Here is a 25,890-nt window from a genome sequence, read left to right on the forward strand (position 1 = left end):
GGAGTGGAGCAGTAATTAGAGGGGCTATTTGAAGAGTGAGTTTAACTGATTAACAAAGAGAAGAGACGGAAAATGAGGGAGAGAGAGACAGCGAATGGAGAGAGTAAAATAGGGAGAGGGAAAACCAAGGTGTAAGAAGTGCGATGTGTCCCAGAGGATCATAAATGAAGGGGTGAGGACAGAATATGCATTCCAATGAGCCTTAATCTGGCTTTTCCGTATTTTCGCCCTTGATGAATTACAATCGCTCTTATCAGCCACCCTCTGACACAAGGATGATGTGAATCTCTTGTGACCCTAAAAACCCAACCTGTGGCCAGACCCCAACATTGTGTGGTTTATGTTGGGTCTGAACAAGAACAAGTCATTCCACTGCCGAGAGTGTTACAGTATAATACCGCTCATGCTCATGTCAGCCTGCCAAATGACTCACTTTCATTAAACTAAAACCATCTGCTTAAAAGCATTTTGCAGGCCGTTTCACCTGTGCTCCTGGATTCAATCTGATTCCATTAGCGTCAATATACAGTTGAAGTCAGGAGTTTACATACACTAGGTTGAAGTCATTAAAACAAATTTTTTAACCAATCCACAGATTTCATATTAGTAAACTATAGTTTTGGCAAGTCGTTAAGGACATCTATTTTGTGCATGGCACAAGTAATTTTTCCAACAATTGTTTACAGACAGATTGTTTCACTTTTAATTGACTATATCACAATTCCAGTGGGTCAGAAGTTTACATACACCAAGTTAACTGTGCCTTTAAGCAGCTTGGAACATTCCAGGAAATTTTGCCAAGCCTTTAGACAATTAGCTTCTGATAGGAGGTGTATTGAATTGGAGGTGTACCTGTGGATGTATTTTAAGGCCTACCTTCAAACTCAGTGCCTCTTTGCTTGACATCATGGGAAAATCTAAAGAAATCAGCCAAGACCACAAAAAAAAAAAAAAAAACTGTGGACCTCCACAAGTCTGGTTCATCCTTAGGAGCAATTTCCAAATGCCTGAAGGTACCACATTCATCTGTACAAACAACAGTATGCAAGTATAAACACCATGGGACCACGCAGCCATCATACAGCTCAGGAAGGAGACGCATTCTGTCTCCTAGAGATGAACGTAGTTTGGTGCGAAAAGTGCAAATCAATCCCAGAACAACAGTAAAGGGCCTTTTGAAGATGCTGGAGGAAACAGGTACAAGTATCTATATCCACAGTAAAATGAGTCATATTTTGAAATAACCTGAAAGGCTGCTCAGCAAGGAAGAAGCCACTGCTCCAAAACCGCCATAAAAAAAAGCCAGACTACAGTTTGCAAGTGAACATGGGGACAAAGCTCTTACTTTTTGGAGAAATGTCCTCTGGTCTGATGAAACAAAAATTGAACTGTTTGCCATAACGACCATCGTTATGTTTGGAGGAAAAAGGGTGAGGTTTGCAAGCCGAAGAACACCATCCATGAATCCAACCATGAAGCATGGGGATGGCAGCATCATGTTGTGGGGGTGCTTTGCTGCAAGAGGGACTGATGCACTTCACAAAATAGATGGCATCATGAGGAAGGAAAATTATGTGGATATATTGAAGCAACATCTCAAGACGCCAGCCAGGAAGTTAAAGCTCTCAAATGGGTCTTCCAAATGGACAATGACCCCAAGCATACCTCCAAAGTTGTGGAAAAATGGCTTAAGGACAACAAAGTCAATTTGCCCTGACCTCAATCCGAATTCTGAAAAGAGGCCTACAAACCTGACTAAGTTACACCAGTTCTGTCTGGAGGAATGGGCCAAAATTCCAGCAACTTATTTTGAGAAGCTTGTGGAAGGCTCCCCAAAACATCTGACCCAAGTTTAACAATTTAAAGGCAATGCTACCAAATACTAACAAAGTGTATGTAAACTTCTGACCCACTGGGAATGTGATGAAAGAAATAAAAGCTGAAATAAATAATTCTTTCTACTATTATTCTGACATTTCACATTTTTTAAATAAAGTAGTGATCCTAACTGACCTAAGACAGGGAATGTTTTCTACGATTAAATGTCAGGAATTGTGAAAAACTGAGTTTAAATGTATTTGGCTAAGGTGTACATAAACTTCTGACTTCAACTGTATGGAGCGTTTCTATGCATTCAGCTATACGTTGTAATAGTTTCTGCTTCAATGAAGTGGCCACTCAAATAATTTGCCATTTCAAAATAGATTTGGGAGTTGTGGTATATCTTCGAAGGTAATCGAAGCTTGCTGCACCTGAAGTAAACTAAAATACTCCCAATGGATAAGATAGATCGATACGATAGATTGATAGAAATGGTAGACTATACCCTTTATCTTCATTACCTCCACTCTTTTTTTTTTTTCTGTATTAGCATTTTCAGGAATAAAAAAAAAAAAAAGCAGGCAATGAGTACAAAGGTATAGGGGAGTTCTTCATTTTAGGAAAGGTCAACTTCCTAGTAATGAGCTGTACACTAAATTATGGTATTTAAATAAATGGATGATATTGAATGCATCTCCATTCTCTGGGGATTATTTGGCATTCCATATTACAGGGTAATTATCACATGTAGTGCTGGGGCGCGCAAGCACGCACACACACACACACACACACACACACAGGAGCAGGGGAAAAAAGTGGGAGCCTGACGTGAAAGCATACGAAAACATGTTACTAAACTTTGGACAGACGTGGCAAATCAACTCCATAAAGCCGTAATTGGGACTGTCTGAGTTCTTGAAAGGCTTTTTATAGCTGGACAGGAATAATATACTCGTCCATATAAAGAAGGAAAATCTGATAAATGGCCCTTAAAGTTGAAGAATTTAGAGAAGAGCACAAAGGTTTAGTGCTTTAAAGACTACGAGGGAACTCGGCTAAGACTTAAGAGTATGAATTACGACAGAGTGCTGCTCATGCGGAGAGGTGGCCAAAGAATAACTTCAACTATGCAGACAGAGCAGAGTTCCGGTCACCCAAATCTAAAGCCCTGGTTAACACACATATGCACACAGGAAGAGTTTAGTACTTTCAGAAAGCAGAGATGGCGGTGTCAAATTGCAGCTAAGAAATTAAAACAACTGTCCCTCTGTGGCGAGCCATATAACATGAGGATGAATTTACTGGTGAAGCCTCTCTGGTGCACACAAGCTTTAACAAGCCCCTAGGCTAGGTTTGGTGAGTTTAATGGAGAAAGTCGGAGGGACAGAATGTTATAATCAAAACATAAACAGCACAGTCAATCTAAATGATCTGTCTTCGAGCTCACCAGCAGTTTGTGGGGACCCTGGAGTGGGAGGGATAATTGAAAAAATGACAAGGAGACGACTAGAGGAGGCATCACACATGGGTGCATGCACAACACGTAAGAGGCAACATTCCAACGCTATTTACCGCCATCAAAAATAATTACCTCACCGAGGAAGAAGTGGTAGACTGCCTAACCGCAACCTACACTCACACTCTCTAATTCTCTTTTCTCATGCACTAGGGTACCTGCAGTCTGTGCTGATGGCCATTATGATCAGTTAATTCATGGTTGCTTTCATCAGTCTACTGCCCGCGGGCTCAAGCCAGTAAACAAGCCGTCACATCTCATTTACACAACAGCACCATTAATTGCCTTGTGAACGACCACCAAGCGCTGGGCCATGAGGTGAGATGGGGACGCCAAGGAAGGGAGGATGGATCGAAATAGGGTTTATGGAGACTTGAAAGGGTCTGAGACAGGGCAAACAGAGAGAGCTGGGATGGTGGAAGGATGTACCCAAACAAAGAGGGGAGGGAATGAATGAACGTTACGTTTATATAGCGCTTTTCTGACACTACACTCAAAGTGCTTTACACAGTGAACAGGGGACTCTCCTCAACCACCACCAGTGTGCAGCATCCACCTGGATGATGCGATGGCAGCCACAGTGCGCCAGTATGCTCACCACACACCAGCTATTGGTGGAGAGGAGAAAGTGGAGTGATAGAGCCAATTATGAATGGGGATTATTAGGAAGCCATGATTGATAAGGGCCAATGGGGGGAATTTGGCCAGGACACCGGGGTTACACCCCTAATCTTTTCAAGGAGTGTCCTGGGATTTTTAATGACCACAATTAGTCAGAACCTCAATTTAACGTCTCATCCAAAGGACGGAAGGGGGAGCTCAGACATGAAGAGGGGAATTACTAAGATTGTACCAGGGAAAGGGGGCTGAAGGGACAACTTGGCGTCCAAAATAAAAAACTTGGATATGGACAGAAATGGCTTGCAGGTACAACCCAAGACCCCAAGACCCCAAGTTCTGTCTTTGTCTTATTCTTAATTTGTTATGACATCTTAGGTGGTATCCAAAAGGCTGCAGTTTCGAACCCTGCAAGGAGCGATATGTGGGCTATTACCATTGTGTCCAAGACACTCAACCCCAGGTTACTCCTGGAGGATTGTCCCTGTAATAAGCGCACTTACTATAAGTTGCATCAGTTAAAAACATCTCCTAAGTGACTACTTTTATTTTACGGCATCCTGGAATATATGATTCTGATTAGTCAATCGGAGCATTCTGAGGTGAAATATTTCTGTGTAATAGCACGGACTACACGGATTGACCATTGTCCCAAGCGACAGATTTCATACATAGCTATGCTAGCTTCATGTCTCTCATATCACTCTGTTGCAGTCTTAGGGAAGCTACTGTTAAACTTCTCATAACTTATAGTTATAGCTCTTTTAAAATAGTTAACTACACTACAAACAACAAGCAATATCACCTAATATATATAATTGAACATCAAACAATTAGGCTGACATTAAATTGAACTTCTAAATAAATACAATTAACTAAATATTTCACTTCAGAAAAGAAGGTCTGTTTAAGGCTGCGTAGGGGATCAAGTTAATCATTTACATGAACCGTCCAAATGAACCGACTCAAAAGTAATTGCAGTGCCCAACACTAGATATAAGTGAACTGTTTAACTTACAATTATTTAGAATTCTTACAACCGTTTCACATCGCAAGTGAGGTGTGAACAGAGTGTATTTTTTTCGCCATCCATAATAACATTCACATAAAGCATTCACATAGGAAGCGTCAGCAGCACGTCAGAGCGTCGCATGAGCTGCAGTGGGGTTTTGGCTCCGAGTCTATTTTTGCAGCGCTGTTCAAGCTCAATTAAAGTGACAGCACACTACTGATGGACAAAATTTATGTGATTTGACACCAAAGTACATAATGCACAGAATAAGCATGTATTAGTAGTTTAGTGTGCTTTTATATGAATTAGAGCATGTCAGAAAAAGAAAATGAAAAGGAAAAAAAAACATATTTCCATGAGATTTCCAATTTAAAATGTTTGAATTACAGAGCTTAAGCAGAAGTACGGTTTATCAATTAAAACTATAGTAAACTACAACTTAAGCCTGAAAATATGAGATAAAAGCTGTCTATTAGTCTGTTCTGTACTATAAAACATTGACCGGTTCTATAGGCTTCAGCATTACCCAATCACAGCCAAGTTTGTTTTCACATGTAAACACTTACACGTGACAGACCCTGACGTCTGTAAATTCAAAACTTACCTCATTCGTGTACAGCAATGGACGACACAAGACTGATTGTGGAGGTGGAAAAGCACAAAGTGCTTTACGACGCTCAAAATATTTTTTTATAAGGATTCATCCTGAAAGGAAAAAGCCTGGGTTGCATTGCTTCAGCCGTTTGTGCAGATGGTAAGTTATCTTTTTTGTAGTTTTTTTTTTTGTAAGTGCTTTTTGGTTTCAGGAAAGTTATTAACATTTAAACGTTTTTGCTGGTGTGTAAACAAAAACATATTGCCATTCAATGGCTGAATTTAACTATGTATAACTACTGACCCACTCCTGATAACCATTTTATAAATTATGGTCTTTATTAAAAGAAATACTCACTGTACTTACATAGAAATCACTTTATTTTTCTGTATAGAGCCACTGCTGTGACACTGTAAAAACGCTTCCATTGTGAAAGCCCTCACGAGTCAGCAGCTGTAGTTACGATGTAGTTAAGCTGATGCTTTGCTCACGTCTTGCTCAAACTTGCAATGTGAAACGGGCATTAGTGCTACATACTGTATGAGATAGAGAGGACCATTAAGGTTAACATATTTGATTCATCCCTTGGCTCCCTTGCTGTATACGCAATACAGTGTGACAAACAGTGTTGGGTAAGTTACTTAAAAATAGTAATCAACTACAAATTACATCTTTGAAAAACTATTTCTCTAAAATTCTAAATAATGTCTATACTTCTTCCTTGTACATTGTTACACACAAGTCATACACTCAGCACCACACATTTCTACTTCACAATGACTCGTTTCGGGACTACAATCCATGTATTCTACATAAATAATATATAAGAAATAAGCATAACCTTACAGTATAATGTACTTAAAAGTAATAAAAAGTCAGTAACTGTAATCTGATTAGAAGAATTTAAAATGTAATGCATTAAACTACTTTGCCAGCAGCAATATCACCCTGCAGCTCTTGCCTGGTTGCCCACTAAACCTAAGCAGGGTTGAGCCTGGATGGGAGACCTCCTGGGAAAAACTAAGGTTGCTGCTGGAAGAGGTATTAGGGAGGCCAGCAGGGGGTGCTCACATTGTGGTCTCTGTGGGTCCTAATACCCCAGTATAGTGACAGGGGCACTATACTGTAAAAAGGCACCATCCTTCGGATGAGATGTTAAACCGAGGTCCTGACTCTCTGTGGTCATTAAAAATCGGGGCACTTCTCGTAAAGAACAGGGGTGTACCCCGGTGTCCTGACCAAATTCTCCCCACTGGCCCTTATCTATCATGGCCTCCTAATAATCCTCATTCCTGAATTGGCTACATCACTCTACTCTCATCTCAATCAATAGCTGGTGTGTGGTGAGCGTACTGGCACACTATGGCTGCCGTCGCATCATCCAGGTGGATGCTGCACATTGGTGGTGGTTGGGGAGATTCCCCTAATACTATGTAAAGCGCTTCGAGTGCCTAGAAAAGCACTATATAAATGTAAGAAATTATTATTTTTATTACTTTTTTTGACTAAAAAGTAGTTAGATTACAGTAACTAATTACATTGTAATTAGATTACATCCAACACTGGTGGCAAATGAAGTGTTTTTTGATGTTACATCGCTACCTGTTGGAAAATGTAGCTCGTTACTGGTAAAACTACACTATTGTGAAAATAGCTGAGCTACGGTCATGCTATTAAAAAATTTAGTTAGGTTAGTGGCATTTTTTTGTTTGGTAAGTAGCTGTGTAATCAGCAATCTCAAAGCTCCCGACCGAGTTTGTTTTTGTGATAACGACTGGCTCCCTGTACATTATCCCTTACATTTTGCGTTGTGTTGTTGCTAACTGCTAGCGGTGCTGGGTAATATGGCTCCAGTAAAGATAAAATGAGACGGGAAAGAAAAAGCTACAATTTAGATGTGTAAGTGGTTACACATCTTAATTGTAACTTTTTCTTTTCCATCTCATTTTATCTCCACCACCTCCTGCTAGATGGTTTGAAACACCAAACTGCTACATGGTAGTTCCATTGTTTTCCTTCCCGCATCATGCTAAAGCAGAATGTGTTTATAAACACATGAACAGGAGTGCAAAATGCCTCCACTGTTTCACTAGAATAATTCCCTTTTAATCCTGACAGAAGGGGGCAGGGGTCACATTTTTCAGGTGGAACCGATAAGGGAAGCCAGGTAGGTTAGCATAAGGGGGGGTTAGCATTTAAATAATCTAACCGCCACCTTCAAAAAGCCTGGAAGATATTAGCCTGCATGTGGAGAGTGAAGGGTCACTATTGAGGGGGAAGCGACACTAAAGAGGCCTGTCATTTTAATAACAGGCCCGCTGAAAGGCTGCAGGCGCTATTACCAGGTGGCTCTGTGATGATGTCTTCCAGGCTATAGAGGAGCAGCACAGAGCCACCTTTTCACAGGCTAATTTGTCCCAGAATTATATTAAACCCCCACTCCCACCCGTACACCCCAGCACTGCCAAGTTAGCCCCATTACCTCCCACAGGTATTTATCATATCTTTGTTCTTATACATGGTGGTGTGGGCGCTTTTGTTTGGGATGGCTTGTCGGGGTGTGTGTGTGTGCGAACAGGGGTAATAAAAGCTAGCCACTGGAGGCTGCAGGGCTGATCGACTCTAAAGAAGCAGAATTCTGAGCTGTCACTTGCTTATTTTCACCCAGTTCAGAGCTTGAGGCAGCACCGCGTCAGGGGACTGCTTTCCCTGACAGTATTCGGACAGCATTCGGACAAATGAAAATCCGCCATTGCGCGAGTGCCCTGAGTCGGACAAGTTCAAGTGGAAAATCCCCCCACCACTCCCCCTTCCACATCCCTCTTCCATTAGTCCCCCGCTTTCTGTGAACGTCCCTCTAACACACACACAGCCACTCATACACACACATCTGTGCCTCTATCTAACGCCTCACTGCCCCAGAATAAAAATGACAACAAATTTCCAGTGGAACACAACAGAAGAGATGACTGGGGTGCAGAAATATAAAAGCCCATTATCGACCACGTTCATTACACTTTTCACTCATGTTTCACATCAAAAAATGGACTTTTACACTCCACTGCCCAAACCTAGACTCTGAAACGGCCACTGCAGCCCTGGGTATTTCTCCACTTGCCATTGCAGTCTCTTTCTCTCTCTCTCTTTCCTCAATCTTCCTCACCCTCTCTTACCCCCTCTCTTTACAACAGTCTCTTAGAAAAAAAAAAAAAAAAAAAGAAAGAAAAAGTGCCAACTAAGCATTTCCACTTAATGGACAAAACAGACAGTTTTCAAAAACAAAAGTTCAAGAAAGGGCTCAATCCAACAGGGATAATCTTTTTTTTTTTTTTTTTTTTCAGTGATCTGAGGTGTCGTTATAAGAGTGTTTAAAAAAAACAGCAAAGACTCTTCCCAATGCCTGCTCTTAAGTGGCCATTTGCATGATAAGAAAATATATTGCGCTTTACCGTGGTAAAGAACAAACACAAGAGGCAAATACTCAAGGACTTTTAAAGTTCAAGTTGTGAAAATGAGTCTAAAGTGCATGACCAAAGACACACACACACACAGAGGTGGAGGGTCCCAGCTGGCATCACCCATCTCTCCATTGGATCATGTGAATGTGGTGTTCCCTTCACCCAGTGCTACCATGGCAACGCAGCCACTCTATCAATGCTCAAGAGAAGGAAACTAATTAGCATGTCTCTAATGAGTCTTTTCATTTTTTTTTTTTAATTAAACGAGGTCTCAATAATACATGAAAAGAGGACACTTCTTCTTTTCAATTACCAACAGAGATGGGACTGGAGCCACGTGTGTGTGTGTGTTTGTGCATGTGAGTCCAAATGTAAAATGGGTCCACATAGCCATGGTAATGACGCATGGCATGCTATGCATTCTCTATCACATACACACAGAAAAACACTTTTTAAAAAAGTGTAGGTTTAATTATGTTGATAAATGTCTTTAAAATAAAATACAAATCAAAATAATCTGAAACAAACCCACAAAAATGTATATTCCCTAATATATAAAAAAATAAGGCCATTCCATTAATGACCCTTAAAGGAATATTCTGGGTTCAGTACATGTTAAACTCAATCGACAGCATTTGTGGCATAATGTTGATTACCCAAAAAATAAATAAATAAATAAATAAATTTGATTCGTCCCTCATTTTCTGTGTAAAGTTAAATACAATTTTACAACTTTGTTGCCATGATGACGTAAAATCAACAAACCCTACAACCCAAAAAGACTCTAAAAATGAACTTTACAGCTCAAATAATATGCAAGTTTTAACAGAATTAATGTTAGTGCTTTTATAAAATTATTAGCTTCACATTTCTGCCTTTAAACCCTGCAAAAATTGGCCCCATACACTTCCATTTTAAGTGCCTCACTGTAACCTCAATTTTTGCTTTTTTTGTTGTTGCTTTTTTTATTATTATTTTTGTATTAATCAACATCATGCCACAAATGCTGTTGTTTGAGCTTAACTTGAATATTCCTTTAAATAACCCTTTCTCAGTTTTAAAGATGTAAAATATATAAGCGTTTAAATTAACTAATAAACCTAAGGCAGTGAACTGCAATACTTGCCTTGGCCTAAAAGTCACTTATTGACAAAACTCTCTCTTGCATAGACCGACCCAGCATAAAAACAAGACTATAACTACATAAGAAACAATCTGTGACTATAGAGAGAAAGTAAAAATAAGAATGCGAGACGGACAAACAAAGCATTTTAGGGAGGAACCTTTTGGACACGGCCATGGTTCCGGAAGATTCAGACAAAACCTCTGTAATGTTAAATTTCTGCCTCCTTAGGCAATGATAAAGGGGGAAAATCGAATTATCAGGCACCAAAAAGATTTCATTGTTTGTTAGGCCATCAGCCATTTTCTGTCAAGACTCTTCTCTGAGCACAAATGACTCGATTAAATGACTTGGCATGCACTCCCTGCCATTGGACAAATGCTTCAAACATCCTCCTAAAACTGAGAATTTTCAGAAAAAAATAAAATGCCTTTCAAATTAGACTAAGAGTGAGATGAATCGAGCTGACAAAGGACCTTAATCCAGCCTAAAATGGTTTTCAGGTCCTACCTGGTCTTCCAGCCTCATCAGCCTGGTTTTAGAGGGGTTTGGGGCACCTGTTAGCTGGTTGTGCTGAGAAACCAGCTTAAACCAGCCAAGAATCATTAAACATTTTAGGAATCTTAAGCTGTTTTTAAGCCTTAAAATGCTATAACCTGTCATTATAAACATCTAGTCTTTCAAAAAAACTAAAAAAGAAAACTAAAATGTACACATCTGAGTTATATACTGTACACCTACCACTTTTTTTTTTTTCCATGAGTCAGAAGTAACAGAAGCAAACAGTCCTCAGGAACACGCACAAGAACAAGGAGAGGTTTGCACTCTGAATAGAGTCTTGAAACACCATGTAGAGAATGGGAATGTACAGATACTGCGAGTGAGGGGAAGGTCGGGGCTGAGGGTGGATGCCTTGGGGCGGTGGATGTGACTCTGACACTACAAAGCAGAATCTCTGGGCTCCCTCTCATCAGCATGTTGGCTGGCCTTGTGCTACACTGAGCTGGGTAGGCAGCCTGAATTTTCCCCCTTCCTCTCTCTCTGGAAGCTCAGGCAGCCGGCAAACAGAGACTCTCAAGTGGATCTTGACCGAGTGTCATGGGTGTAGAGAGGTCAGCGTACATTCCATAGGGTTCATTGAAAAATATCAAATCACGGTGGATGCATAGTGTTTATAACATATTTATAAGGTGTTGCAAGAGGAATGGGAGATTATCAGTCCCCCCCGCCCCCCGCCCCCCGCTTGGTGAATAGTACACTACAGCTGTGTCTCGTTTAGAAGGCTGCATGCTAGGTAGGACGCGTCCTTTGAAGGCTGCAGTATACCGAGTGTCCTCCTTTAAACAAATCTCGTTTAAATGAGACGGCCTTCGTAGGACAAACGGAAACAGAACGTAACATGGTTGCTATGACAGCACGCCACTCTTTAACAATAGTTCAATAGAGCCACATCATCATCGAAAGATCAATCGACTTGAGACCAAACAACTTTTGAACTCTAAAAATGTGCTTTTAAACACAAGCAGTCCACCATCTAAAAGTGATGTAAAAACCTTTCGTTTCCTGCCGTTTTCCTCTTGATTTGTCTTTAGCTCGACAAGCACACTGATGCAAACTTCAACCCAGGGTTCAATCTAATTAGTGTGGTTTGTTAATTAAATGAGTGTGCCACTAACGAGGTAACCTGCTGTTCCTTGATAATGTTAATTACCCTGAAGGGAAAACCTCTCAACATGGCCATTTAAACTGTCAGCTAGCATTCCTCCCAGATTATTGATGATTTGAAAAACTCTGGGTGGCTCTCACACACCCCCTTCACTCACTCGTTCACCTGCACTCTCCATGTTTCACCTCCGTGCTTGTATTGACTACATCCGCCCCTCTCTTCCTGTTCCTGATTAAAGGTGGTCTCTTCTGTCTTCATCTCTCCCTGTACCTCCAGCCCTATCAGACTAAATATAAAGTGCATCCAAATCTGTGCCTAAACGCCAGTCTGTGTTAGCCTCACAACTGTCTGTATGTGTATACACAGGAAGGAAGCATGTTTCATGACTGTGATATCAAAGCTTTACTCTGGTCTAAACACGTGAGTGTGTCTTGTCACATTTGATGGCTGTGTTAAAGTTGGCAGTTATCACCACTGCCCCAATTCAACATGGCAGGTCTGAAGACTTGATTTCTCTCCGACAGTAAATATCCAGACAACACAATATTCACAATATGCATACAAATACTTTCATGCACAAAATATGTCTACACTGTAAAAAGTGGTAACATGCTATTGTTACGTAAAATATCTATTTCTAATTGATCTAACCCTTAAAAATTACTTTTGTTGGTGTAACATTGTTTTCAGGTTAGATTAATATTACATATTAAACAATATTTTTGACTTGAATTTTACCAGTTCATTAAGATGTTATAACATGAAGCACATTTTTAGGTTATCTGACAAAATATGTTTCCCTTTGTAAACAGGACCTGGTGTTTAAAATCTATTAATTTGACCTCAAAGTGGAAAGACATAGCAGAATGACTCAAATATAATTAAAGAGATGGTATCACTTTCTATGAAGCCAATATTTATAATGCACTGTAAAGTCATTACAATGCATTCATAATGTCTCATAATACATCTAATAATATGTTAAAACTTCTCATAAATAATTGTAACTACTGTTGTAATAAATAACACTTATGCATAGTTATACCTAAAAGTGTATAATGCATGACACAATAAACATCTAATTTTATCCTCAAAAGTTGTAATTTAATATACAGTAATATATTAGGTATTGTAAAAGTGCTGTCTACAAAAGCAGCATAGTGTAAACAGTCAAGGATTGATGTGATCGTATACCATAAGTAGTCTTGAACTGCTTTAGCTTACAAATGCAATGTCATCTTATATACAGTCATAACATACATTTGTAATATTGCTATACAAGTCAAGCTTATATAATGGAATTTATAAAAATAAAGAAAATGCACAGAATACAAAAGGAACACACATTCAGTAACACACAACACAGTAAACACATGTAAAGCTACAAGTTTAAAACGCATTTAATATCTTGAAATATCTTAAAACCACGTAAAAATATCTTATGGATGTTAATAAGAAGACATTGCTTTTGTCACTTTACTTAAAGGTGCTATATGTAATATTTTTACTGTACTAAAAATCACAAAATGACCATAATATGCCATTAGAGAATTAGGAAGCATGCTAAGTTGAAATACTGGCTTCTCCGATAACAATGCTACAGCCAGTATATTCTACTTTGAAGTTTCCATTCCGGCCCGGAATTTCTGTTTATGTTTTGGCCTGTGTGATCCCGCCCACTGCTCACTCACCAATAGTATTTAGACACTGCAGGCAAACAAGTCAGCAAACGAACTGGATCAGAGATAACAGATTCCACCCAACCTTAAAAGCCTCACCATCCATCTAAAAACCACCATGACCAGAGGCGTAGTAAAACAAGTATGAATATTGGAGATGCCTTTGGAAGATGGAGACAGCTTAAAGCCCAGAAATCCTTTAAAACGGATGCTGTGTTGGCTAATTTGCGTGTCAACATTCTGGCAACCCGCATGAGCTTCGAGTCTGCGGCGGGGCAGTCAACTCTCCAATATTTTACATTTGGACTGCAGTACCCATTTCAAATGCTTGTTGTCAATCTTACATATAGCACCTTTAAAGCAGACCTAATATATATACAATAAAAATGTCTACAGATTTGTCAAATTTGATGTTGGTCATGTTATAATGCATTTTAATGTAACGTATAACTATGAATAGCTAAGTATTAGAATTGTGGTTAAAATTATTTATGAGAAGTTACAACATATTATACGAGACTTTACGAATGGATTATAATGCATTTATAATGCATTATAAATATGGGCTTCATAGAAAGTGTTACCAAAGTAACTTCTTATTATATATGTTATCAGCTGTATGCTAAAACTGTCTTCAGAAAAACAAGAAACAAACTTATATTTAGTTGGAAAGCCAATGCAAAAAGGCCTGTACACACTCACACAAAGTCAATACGATACAGATCTTGAAAAAAAAAAAAAAAAGTCTAAATGATATCTGGTGGAATTACTGGGCATCAAAATAATAAAGAAAATAAAACAATGGATCACCGCAATATGACACTTCAGATTTAGAGTGAAGGAATTTACAGAGATGCATAGTTTCATTATAAAATATTGTTTTGCATGTTTTTCATGTCAGAAAATTTGGACCAACACTGTGGGCCGGAAACCTGCTTAATAAAGGGACTAAATGATGTCTTAATGAAAATCTAAAAATGCAAAAAGGTTTCTGTAATCTTAGAAGTAGGCAAGAATACAACCAAATATTCAACACTGGGGTATATTTTTCACAATCGGTCAATGATAACCCTATATTAATAATCAACTAATTTGAATATTGAATTCTCTTCAGTGGTTGTGTGTGTTTTTGGCTTCCTTATACCTGTACAGGGCTTTGTTTGACCTCGTTGCTGCTAGGGGAGTTTAGTCCAGTGGCTTGCTGGAGGATGAACTGGCGTGCTGCCTGGAGGGCCTGTGGACACAGAGAGAGGGAAAGAGAGAGAGAACACAATGGTGAGCACTACGCACACATATACAGACACTTTTGCACTCTGCTCACATTTCTTCAAAATCACTAAGCACTACAGTACACTGTGGGCCCTCCCTGTTTGACTGAGTGTGTGGGGGCCCTTCCTATCCATAGGGCCAGAATGGGCCCATATATACTCTCTCTTCAGAGAAGAGAAAGACAATGCAAAATTGTCATTCTTTCTCTGTAATTCTCCCACTGCTCCTTTAGATCATCTGTCTACCATGCCACCTGCTGTAAGGTCCATTTCAGATCATGCAGCCACAGTCCAGTACCCCATGAACAGATGACACCAGTATTTGTCCAGGAGGAGGAATTCCAGCGCCTCTGTTTTTGATTGCACCCGCACAGGGTCTGTGGTTCAATAGCAAGCATAGCTTTCAAAACAAAAACACCAGGCAACAGTAAATCAGTTGAGCAAACAGTGTTTTGAGGAGTGCCATCAGGATGCACATTTGCTTCCTGGCCGTGAAGAGAGAGAGGAAGGTTACATAGTAAATATTGATTTATGAAAAGATGGAGGGGGGTGAAAAGCCTTTTTAAAAAAGAAAAAAAAAGAGAAAAAAAAATAAAACCTGACACCAAACATAAATTCTCAGAGTCACACACTCATGCATATGCTAAATGAAGAAAGTCCTAAAATGTAAACTCTGCAAGTTTTACATGTTTCAAGCTCACTTGTCCTATGCAAAACTCAGTTTGAAGGCAAATCTATACTGAACACATTTGAAATGATTAAATGTGATTAAAGGGATTGTTCACCCAAAATGTAAATTATCTCATCATTTACTCACCCTCACGTTGTTCCAAACCTGTATGCCTTTTTAAGCATACAGTGAACAGGGGCTGTCAAAATACAAAAAAGCACCAAAAAAGCAGTTCATATGACTCATTCACTTTATTTCATGTCTTTTAAAGTTATGTGCCTTAAATTTCAGTCATTATTCACTGGTAATCTGCCCCTCCACCACAGCTCTTAAATCTCATTTGCACATTCAAACTTGACGCTTCATGATCAGTTACATGACATCAAGAACTAATGGTGTCAAACCTGGCATGACTCCATAAGACTTGGAATGTAGCGCACAAGTTGCATGGACTATGTTTATGGTGCTTTTTGGTCAATTTTGGAGCTTGACAGACCATGGTCACAGTATGATTAAAATTGTTTGGATGGAAAAATTAAGTGTCAGTATTGTTCAAAATGTATCCTTTTGTGTTCCACAGATGAAAGGAAGATACACAGGTTTGGAACTGCATTCAGGTGAGTATTTTTATTTACATTTGATCATTTAGCACTGATCTAATATCAGTAGTACAATGTTAGAGCTAATAGCCATTATATCAATTGCAGAGTACTTATGAGCTAAATGTGTGGGAGAGTGTATTGTAAAGCCCAGTCCAGCACCCTCTATATAAATGGTGGCAATCCATTTAAAAAGAGATACACCTCTCTTTTTTTTTTTTTTTTTTTTTTTTTTTGAAGAGGGGTGGGTGGGGTTTTTAAAAAAGAGGGGTCCAAAAAAAGGCAAGAGGCCCCCTATACAATCGGCACATGAGAGAGAACATGCAGTGGTCGGTGTGATGAAAACCATCTGCATCAAGACCACTTGCTACTTTGCTGAGGTCGCAACTGAGTGGTGCGCACACACGCTCGCTAACGCATGCGCATACTATGTAGGAACCCCCTTTCCATCTGTGCGCATGACCTTAGCAGAGGGCTGGATAAGCTAAAGTGACCGGTGGCACCTCCCAGCTATGACTAGTTCTGAGACTACACACTCTACTTGAGGCATGTGGTGTAAATTACTTTGCACAGATGCACACACATAACCGCACACACATCAGAGACAGCTAGACCAGATGTTTATCTGGCAACAATGATAAACAATTTTAACAAAAACTACTGCACTGATTACCACTTTAAAAAAAAAAAATTCTATTTTAATAAACGGCACGACTATTTTGAGCTAATGCTTGTTAAATGGCAGACATTTAGCACGTTATATCCAAAATAACTTACAGTGGAGTCATTTTATGGACAGTCCTTCTAGAAAAATGAGTTTAATTGCACTGTTCAAAGGTTTAATGGTGATAACAGTAATTTTGCAGTGACTTGGTCAGCCGTAAATAGTATCACACCTAAATTTGTGTTGCAAGCCCAGAGCCTTAACTATTAAGACATTCGTGAACCCTTGACAGTTTGCAAAATAACTGCAGGGGTTTCGTGGGATTACAACAATAATGATGCATTAAAAATAACAAATTAGAAGAAATAATAATAAAAAGAATAATAATAATAATTATTATTATAAAGTTTTTTTTATTAAACTATTCAAAAGAACACTTAAATGATCTTATAAAATATTAAATAATATATTTGATATTATTGTAATATATATATATATATATATATATATAAATGTTTTTATTTTTATATATATATATATATATATATATATAAATGTTTTATTATATATACAATTTAACAATAATAACTTTAATTATAAATAAATGAATGATTCAAATAAATATTTTGCTATGCTAAATAATAACCTTTTTAATAAATATAAAACTAATACATATACACCGATCAAAAGTTTTGAAACACGACTGAAATGTTTCTCATAATCTTAAAAATCTTTTGATCTGAAGGCGTATGCTTAAATGTTTGAAATTAGTTTTGCAGACAAAAATATTGTGCCAACATATTAATTTATTGCATTATAAAACTTTTTTAAATTGATGACTTGGACCAAATAATAAAGAAAGCACTTAAAAGCATAAGTGCCCAAAATAGATGGGCAATACAGTTTAAACAGACCTTCAATACTGTTTAAAAAGCATCCCAGGGTGATACCTCAAGAAGTTGGTTGAGAAAATGTCAAGAGTACATGTCTGCAAATTCTAGGCAGAGGGTGACTACTTTGAAGATGTTAAAATATAACACAGTTTTGATTTATTTTGGATTTTGTTTAGTCACAACATAATTCCCATAGTTCCATTTATGTTATTCCATAGTTTTGATGACTTTACTATTATTCTAAAATGTGAAGAAAAAAAATTATAATAAAGAATGAGTGTTTCAAAATTTTTGACCGGTAGTGTGTATATATATATATATATATAAAACGTATATACAGGGCATGTATAATTTTATATTTAATAAAAAAGGTTAGCATTATTTAAAATGTCAGGGGGTAAATATTTTAGGTCATTAGGTTCACCTGACAACAAAGTTTGGGAACCTATGTATTAGGCTATAACCATCTCAGGCCCAGTCCATCTCTTGATCATTCTTGGACAGTTTACTTACGTTAACATGTTAAGGACAATACCCAGCGAAGGATGGGTGGTCACCACGGCTGGTCTTAATCATGATGTACTGAGTTCAGCAGTGGGGCCAGAGGTTGGCAGCACTAAACATGCCCAGAATGAGCAAACAGTGATACAGCGACTGGGGAGAGGCTCTGTTCTCAGGCTTGTGAAGCTATCGAGTCTGACTCGCCAACTGTATTACTTTCACGAACAGTGGAGGTTAAAAAAGATTTTGAATATAGACAGCAAAAAAGAAAAAGAAAAAAAGAAAAAGCACATTTTTATAACTTCCATCCACCAAACTAGCAGGGAAGCGAAAACACATTCGTATTTCAAACAGGAACACAAGTTTCTTCTATCTTCTCCTCGCTTACCTACTTTCATCTCTTCTCTCTGTTCTTCTTCTCTCTCTCTCTCTCTTTCTCCCCCCATCCAAAGCCTTGTGGCATTCACTGGTGAGTGCTGCACCTTTAAAGAAAATATGAGGGAGGCCACGGCTGGTCGGGCCAAACAACAGTTCCATTGTGCTATTGAGTTAGACAGGTTTTATTGCAGTGCAGGGCGGGCGGTTGGGTGGGTGGGTGGATGAGCGAGCAAGAGAGAGAGAGAGAGAGGGAGCGAGAGAGTGAAGGGAAAGGGAGGGTGAAGAGGTCAGAGCCCAGCTTGGCGGCCTGAGCAACACAGTGTGTGAGCTCTTCTGACTTGTCATCGCACCCCCCCGTAAATCAACACTCCTGACATCGCCTTTAATAACAGAGCATTTTTTAATTCAGCAGGGTCGTGGGGGGGGGGGGGGGGGGGTGTAGGGGTTGGTGTAGGGTGGTCAGAGGGGTGTAGGAGAGTTTTTGGAGGGGGTGGGGGGTGACTCCCTCATCTTTCGCTCTCCCCTCTTTAACAGGCTTCAGAAAAAATGGCTGACAACTGGGTTCCTTTTCTTTCTGCAGGATAGAGAGGGAGCGTGGGCGAGGGAGGGGGTCTTCGGGTGAGGGTCCATTATGGGAAAATAACAGGGAAGAATTAATTTTGGCATACGCATGTAGTAAGACTCTCTCCCTCTCACAAAGTTGTGACAGTTGTGTCTGCATGCACAGACGTGCCTACGTCCAATAATAACAAGCCACATGAAACTCTCGAGCTCCTCTGGATGGTCGATCCAAAATGCGGTAAAACACACAAACAGGGGTGATTGCGCGCCTCTTTCCTGGATGTCCCAGCTTCTATTCATTATGCTCAGGTTCCTTAAGTAAACAAGACTGGGAGGTGATGAATCGGAGCCCTAATCCGCCTGTGTTTGTGGGAGTGAGAATGAGGGAGAGGGCAGAATGCGGGGTGCTCGCTTTCTCCTTTCTCTCTCCTGTAAATCTAAACAGTGAAGTCGGCTCCTCCATGGACAGGTGGGCACCATATGCTGGAATGATCCATCATCGCTGACAGAGAACCATTGTTGATGCCTGCAACGTCCCCCCACAAATGCCCCCGTAGAAAAATAGAGCCCCAGCCCGCGGTGGGCCGTCCAGGGGTGTGGGGGGGGGGGGGCGGGGGGATGGCGGCGTAGGGGTGGGGAGCGAGAGTGGCACAAAAGGTCAGATGGAATCATGTTACTGGAGTTGGCTGATCCTAAGCTGAAAACAGACTGAGACTGCCACTGTATGCTGGAAGCAGCTCAGATAATATAGATGGAGTTCAGGGTGAAAGAAACAAAGTGGTGAAAAGTAATAAACAAAATGTAATCCTTTATATAATGCTAAGTGGTTATTCTATCACTTTTCACTAGAGTCTTACTTGGTCTCAGATGTTTCTCCAAAAATTCCTTAAGAGAAATAAAATGGACACAAATGAGACAATGGATGATTGTCATTCATTAGAGTAGAGAGCTTAATTAAAGGGGTAGTGCAGCAAAAATGTTGTTCAAAACCCATATGACTTGCTTTCTTCTTCCATGGAACACAAAAGGAAATGTTCGGCCGAATGTTAGCCTCAGTCACCATTCACTTTTACATAAAAATAGTTTTTCATACAATAAAAATGCGTTTCACAAAAGTAAGTAATTCAAGCTTGAAACAACAAGATTTCTGGGTTCTGGATAGCATATCACAGATAATCTGGTTTCTGAATAATTTGAGGAGAATTGCAGACTTTTGTGTCGTGGCAAATCTGAGCACAGTTTGAGACATTGGTAAAATCACTGAAACTTTAAAAGACACCTATGAAAAACGTTTGAGATATTAAAGACATCTCATTTGTGCTCCTGCTTTCCTATGGGCCTGTTCACTCCAAAGCAATGAACTTTATGAAAGAGACCCTACAGTTGGCCAAAATTGTCCAATCAAGCCCTTGCCTTTGTGCTGACCTGCAATCAGAGTTAGATATGATGTGCAGTTATTTATAGTCACCACAAAAGGAACCTTTTAGAAGAGGTCACCGCAGTAACAGTGGTCGCCTCCCTCAGGGCAGCGGCGCTACGTTTTTAATCCATTCTTAAATAAACCCCTGTCAACATGCTCTACTTACACTCTGGCTTCTACTGCCAAAAGGCATATTTACTCTGAGCCGCTTTGAGGTATTATGTCACACATTGTGAGTTGACACAATTATACTTGTGTCTAGCATCACTTTTTTAAATAATAATAAAAAAGAGAGACGATGAAACGACAAATAATAAAGCAACCAAAGGTATAATTTGCTCTTTTCTTGGGGAAAATTTCATTGCTCAGAGGTTGATCTTTCATAACTCTTTTATACTTCACTTAGTTATCAACTTTGTCTCAGATGTTTCTCCAAAAATTATTTAAAAGAAACACAATCAATAGCATAGCTCAGATAATTGGTTTTAGAAGAAACTGATGAGAAATGTTTGAGTTCATACTGAAATTGTGAGATTACTCAGGTATTCTTCTACGGAGAGCTCTCCATTTAACATTTAATCAAATTAGTTTCTATTAGAAACAATTGAGATGTTAAAGAGATCTAATTTGTGATCCTTCTTTCACAAATCCTTCTTTCCTATGGGTTATGTTTGTGGACAAATTAGAAATATTTTACAAATTACGTAGTGTATCCATGCCTTATGGTGAAATCCTGTACAGACTAAATCCAACTATATGAGGTCAGTTTTCTTTTAAAACTGTGTTAAAAGTGTTTGAAATGTACTCTGTAATTTGTTCACACTGTTTAGGAAAGCAACCGGGTGTGCCTTCTTTGTGAGTTATGTTACCTACCTCATACCACAACCACCCGCACAGACAGATGTGGTGAGACGCTCTACAAACAGACTCATGTACACCGACCATAGATGTCTATTTTAAGGGTGTGAAGAAATCATATATTTCCAATTGACAAAATAGCAGTTCATAAATAACGAGCAAAAGCTTATTTTCCCTTCACTCAACATCATCTGTGTTTAAGGCTACAGTGGAATGTGAAAAGTTTAGAAAAAAAAAAATCCTCTGCATCAAGGGAAAATGAACCAAACTTAACCTTCTTTCAGTGGTAAAAACTGGGAGGACTTGTTACACTTGGGTGCTTTTGTTCAGCATGCACCCTGCATGATATCCACCTCCGAATCAAGAGGGGGAGAAAGACAAAGGCTTCATTTTTTCCAACTGGTGCCATTCAACCTTAAAGGAAAAGTAAAGCTATGCCAAATCTACTTCTTTTGAGGTTAGGCTTGATCCTCCTGGAATTAGGAAGTTCAGCTTTCTCCTTGTAATGTGTCTAAAAATGAAGACTTGAGCTGTTGCTATTTGCTTGCATTGGATAACAGAAACAGAGCAAGAGAAAGAAAGAAAAGAGATGAAGTGGAGAAATAAGCAAGTTCAACAGATGCCAGCATCCAAAACGTCACTCATGTGAGGGATTTGGCAATAATCACACCTGGTTGTACAACCTCTTCAAGCTCTGAGTAACAACAGCACAATATGCACGTTCCTTGCCTTTCGCTGCGTTTGACAGCAGCCGCTTTATTACAGCTTTGACAACTTGTGGGATTACTTTATATCTGAATGGCATATTTACGTGAAGCATGGGTTTTGGTAGCAGTTGCTTGTAATGTATCAAATGCATCACTGTCAGTTGCCAAAAGAATCTGCCACTACAAACAGCGTCGTGGCGTAGACTCGCGGTGGGCCGGACTGTTTGTCCACACAATCAAAAGTGTTCCGCACCATTACTTATGGAGTGTCATCCAGCCAATTCTAATGCTCTAATGTAAGTTTCCAGAGAGACCATCTGCGATAATCATATAATAGCTCCGTTCCTACGGATTAATTCTTGTTTTTCGGAGAACCAGACTTACTCTATTTTAATGCTGGAACGCTCCGACACAGCTGGTGACCAAATGAGCATCGTCTACGGTGGCTGCAGTCAGACATATTGGGCCTGTTAGCAGCTGTCCACCCCAGGCTTCGGGGCGAGGTGTAGGCTGTAGGACGGGATCAGGTTTACAGGCCCGGGCCAAGGTTTTGTAGATCTTAACTTTGTCCCCATGACTCATTACAGTAATAGCCTGCAGAGCTGTCCAATTTCACGGTGGGTTACAAATAAACTGCACTTCTGACCATATTTCTCTCCCTTTTTTCTCCCTTGCGCTCCTTTTGGCCGAAGCTGGTTTTAATTTGCCACTTCCTGTCCCATCATGCGGTTTGCAGTCTCTCTCTGTCACTTGTCACATTTGTTTTTGTTCATATCCATTAGAATGCTGATCTCAAAAATTGAAAATAGAATTACTCAATGCTGAAATTATGCGAGCAACCTTAAAAACACAAGTCGCTTTTTTGCCATTTAATGCAATGTTTCCGCAGTATAAAGGGTACAGCGAAACCTTAAAATTTAAACAGCTACAGCAGACTCCCATTGGCCATTAAAATGAGGAAAGGGTGTATTCGAGCCAAGGCAATAAAAAAAAATTAACTAAAGGAGGAAAAAGTTCAAAATATGCTATAGTGTTTAAAAACCTTGACCCCTTTCATATTTTTTTACATCCTATTTTTCACAAAGGGGACCTGTGCTGCTTTCCAGATGTGCGTACCTCACCTCTAAGTCCCCAAATATGTTCAAACAAAAAGCCTCCTGGAAAAAAAAAAAAAAGTAAATATGAGCTGCAACATAATAGCAGCGACGTTTCGAATGTCAGGGATGTTTTGTTTTTGAAAACTGCGATAAAGATTCCAAGGATTGCATGCCTGTTGAACTCATTTGGGGCAGGAGAAAGAGGCTCAAATGAGCTCATATGAACCTGGTGTCTCTCACTCACACTAACTTATCCCCAAGTCCGAATCTGAAAGAGAAAAAGAGGAAGTGTAATCCACTATGGTTGGGCTCACTGGGCATCATTACCTCGTTGTTGGCACCGTGAGACGAGCTCACTTTGTAGTGTTGAGGACCACAGCATTAGCAGAATTCATCTGAGACAGAAAGAGAGAGAGAGTTCAGGATACGGCTCGTCCCAGAATCCTCCGGCAGCCGCAGAGCCGGCTAATTAATGGCAATTGCACGGCAGTTTTGCTGTGGTTTACTTAACACCGCCCTTCTGGCAGCCAAACAAAGTCCAACTTGATAGAGTTTCAACCTCTGCTGTGCGAATTGCAAAAACTAATAAGCAAAAATGGACTTTCAAGGTCTTGTCATATCTGAGAGCTTTTTAAGATACTGGAGGGGGAGCTCAGTGAATCTGCAGGGACGGTCTGGGGCAATACAAAGGTGTTAGAGTGTGATATGAGTCACATCTCGAGTGACCTACCCCGTTTGCTCTTATTGAAATGGGAGGCTTTCCAAAATCATCCTCAACCTCTGCAATCCACAACACGCAACACACACACACACACACACACACACACACACGTGCACACACATGTGCACACATGCTAAGCAGACTGACCTGGTCGCCATGATGAGGATAGCACTAACTGGCAACAGGGCTTTCCGTCCATAGCAGACATATGGAACGCATTTCTTTGTTATTATTAATAACGAAAAAAATGAATAATAGCGCACTCAGCATGTTGCCAAAAGTAAGCTAGCGAGAAAAAACACATCCACTGTGTATTGTTTAAACAGAGGAACACCATGTGAACATTCAAATCTGCTTGCTTGGAAATGCATTCCGTCTGGTGGTTAAAAAGAAAAAGCTTTAGTTTTATTTTTATTTTACACCTGATAGTGGCTAAAGCTACAGAGATAGAGATCTTTCGGGAAAAAAAATGGAAATGGATAAATGGGACAGAGACTGAAAAAAGTTCACCGTTTTTCCCCTTGTGCATTTCGATGGGAGCGGAGTGGTTTGAAGAAGTGTGTGTGCACATGAGTTAAGAGGGAATAAATCCTACTGAGCGGAAACAGAGTGCTATGAGGCCACGTCTCACGTCTTTGAGCACAAAGACCAAGAGCAAAAGAGTGAAAGAGAGAGAAGGAACTATTGCCGTGTCCCGAGTAACATTTTTCTCTCCCGCACACATACCCAACTCTATCAAATCAAAAATCTCCAATCAATGCAAACAGTGCATAAGCGCAAATTAGAAAGCACTGAAGACGTCTGACCGTGAATCCGCTGAGTGCAGACAAAGCAAACAGTTTGTGAAAGCAAACCTTTAACAACACCGAACCAGATCCTGGTTTCACATGTTCTTCATCAATATTCAATTACATCAGTAGCATCAATCTATATCATCAATCACGCGTCGCTCTGCACAAAGCGGCCTTCATCTCGCTTCTATCTCCACCCTTGGCTATTAAGGAGAAGAAAAATAGAAACCAACATTCCCTCTTTTCTTTTCTCCGACGCCTCTCCCTGTTGACTTTAGTTTCTTTTTAAGATGGCAAACACAAAGAGCAAGCGGAGGCAAGCTAATTAGCAACACTTAAAAAGGGATCTGGCTTCATTGTTTGCAGTCCCTTGCCCTCACCAGTTACCAGGGCAACAACTTTGAGAGTGGCACTGTGCATATTTCTTTTGCTTTTTTTCTTCATCTTCTTTTTGTTTCCCCTGGGGGTTCTCCAGATTTGGAGCCTGGAGTGGGCCGTTGGGAGGACAGAGATGGAGAGAGCAGTGGGGTCCCTTAAGCCGTGCACAGAGAGGGGGCTTCTGGGATGGCGTAGGGTCAGGCCTCTGCATTACATAGCATAATACAAAGTTTTAAGTGGCCATTGAAGGCAAGGAAATTAGTCTTGGTGAGTACGTACACATGTGTAAAGGAAACGTTTGTGCAAAGTTGGAACTTCTGTCATCATTTACTCACCCTCATGTCGTTCAAAATTGAGGAGATTTTAAGAATCTCTGATCTGCTCTGTTTTCAATAAAATGAAAGCATATTGTGACCAGGGGCTATCAATCACCTTAAAAGTGCCATTAAAGCACCAAAAACATAGTCCAAATGACTTGTGCGATAAATTCTGCCCTTTACTGTAATTTTCAAATGCGCATATTCAAACTTGGCACGTCAGGTTTGGATATTAGACATGCACAAACCAATGCAGTTTGGTTTCATTGACGTCAAACCTGACTTGAGTTTGAAAACAGCTTTGGAAAATAGCGCATCAGTCATATGGACTACTTTTTGGGTACTTTTATGTTTTTTTTTTTGTTTTTTTTTTTAGTTTGACAACCCTGGTTGTCAAATGCTTTCACTCTAAAAAAAAAAAAAAAAAAAAAAAAAAAAAAGCAGCTCTGAGATTCTTCAAAATATATTATCTTTGCATTTCATGGAACAAATAAAGTCACAAAGGTTTGGAATGACATGAGGTTGAGTAATTGATGGCAGAATTTTTTTGTTAACTTTTCTTTAAGGGCTTAAAACTGG

At 39.7% G+C, this 25,890-nt stretch overlaps 1 protein-coding gene across 2 annotated transcripts in view; it reads right to left on the bottom strand.

Moving 5' to 3' along the window:
- Positions 1-25,890, bottom strand: part of LOC127426142 (forkhead box protein P4-like) — a 162,071-nt gene that overhangs the window by 72,567 nt on the left and 63,614 nt on the right. For both annotated transcript variants that reach the window (XM_051672709.1, XM_051672711.1), the window contains one exon: positions 14,633-14,722. In XM_051672709.1, the coding sequence (XP_051528669.1) occupies positions 14,633-14,722 (90 nt within the window). The remainder of the gene's footprint in view (positions 1-14,632; positions 14,723-25,890) is intronic.

The sequence above is a fragment of the Myxocyprinus asiaticus genome, chromosome 35, assembly GCF_019703515.2.
Source record: "Myxocyprinus asiaticus isolate MX2 ecotype Aquarium Trade chromosome 35, UBuf_Myxa_2, whole genome shotgun sequence".
NCBI lineage: Eukaryota > Metazoa > Chordata > Actinopteri > Cypriniformes > Catostomidae > Myxocyprinus > Myxocyprinus asiaticus.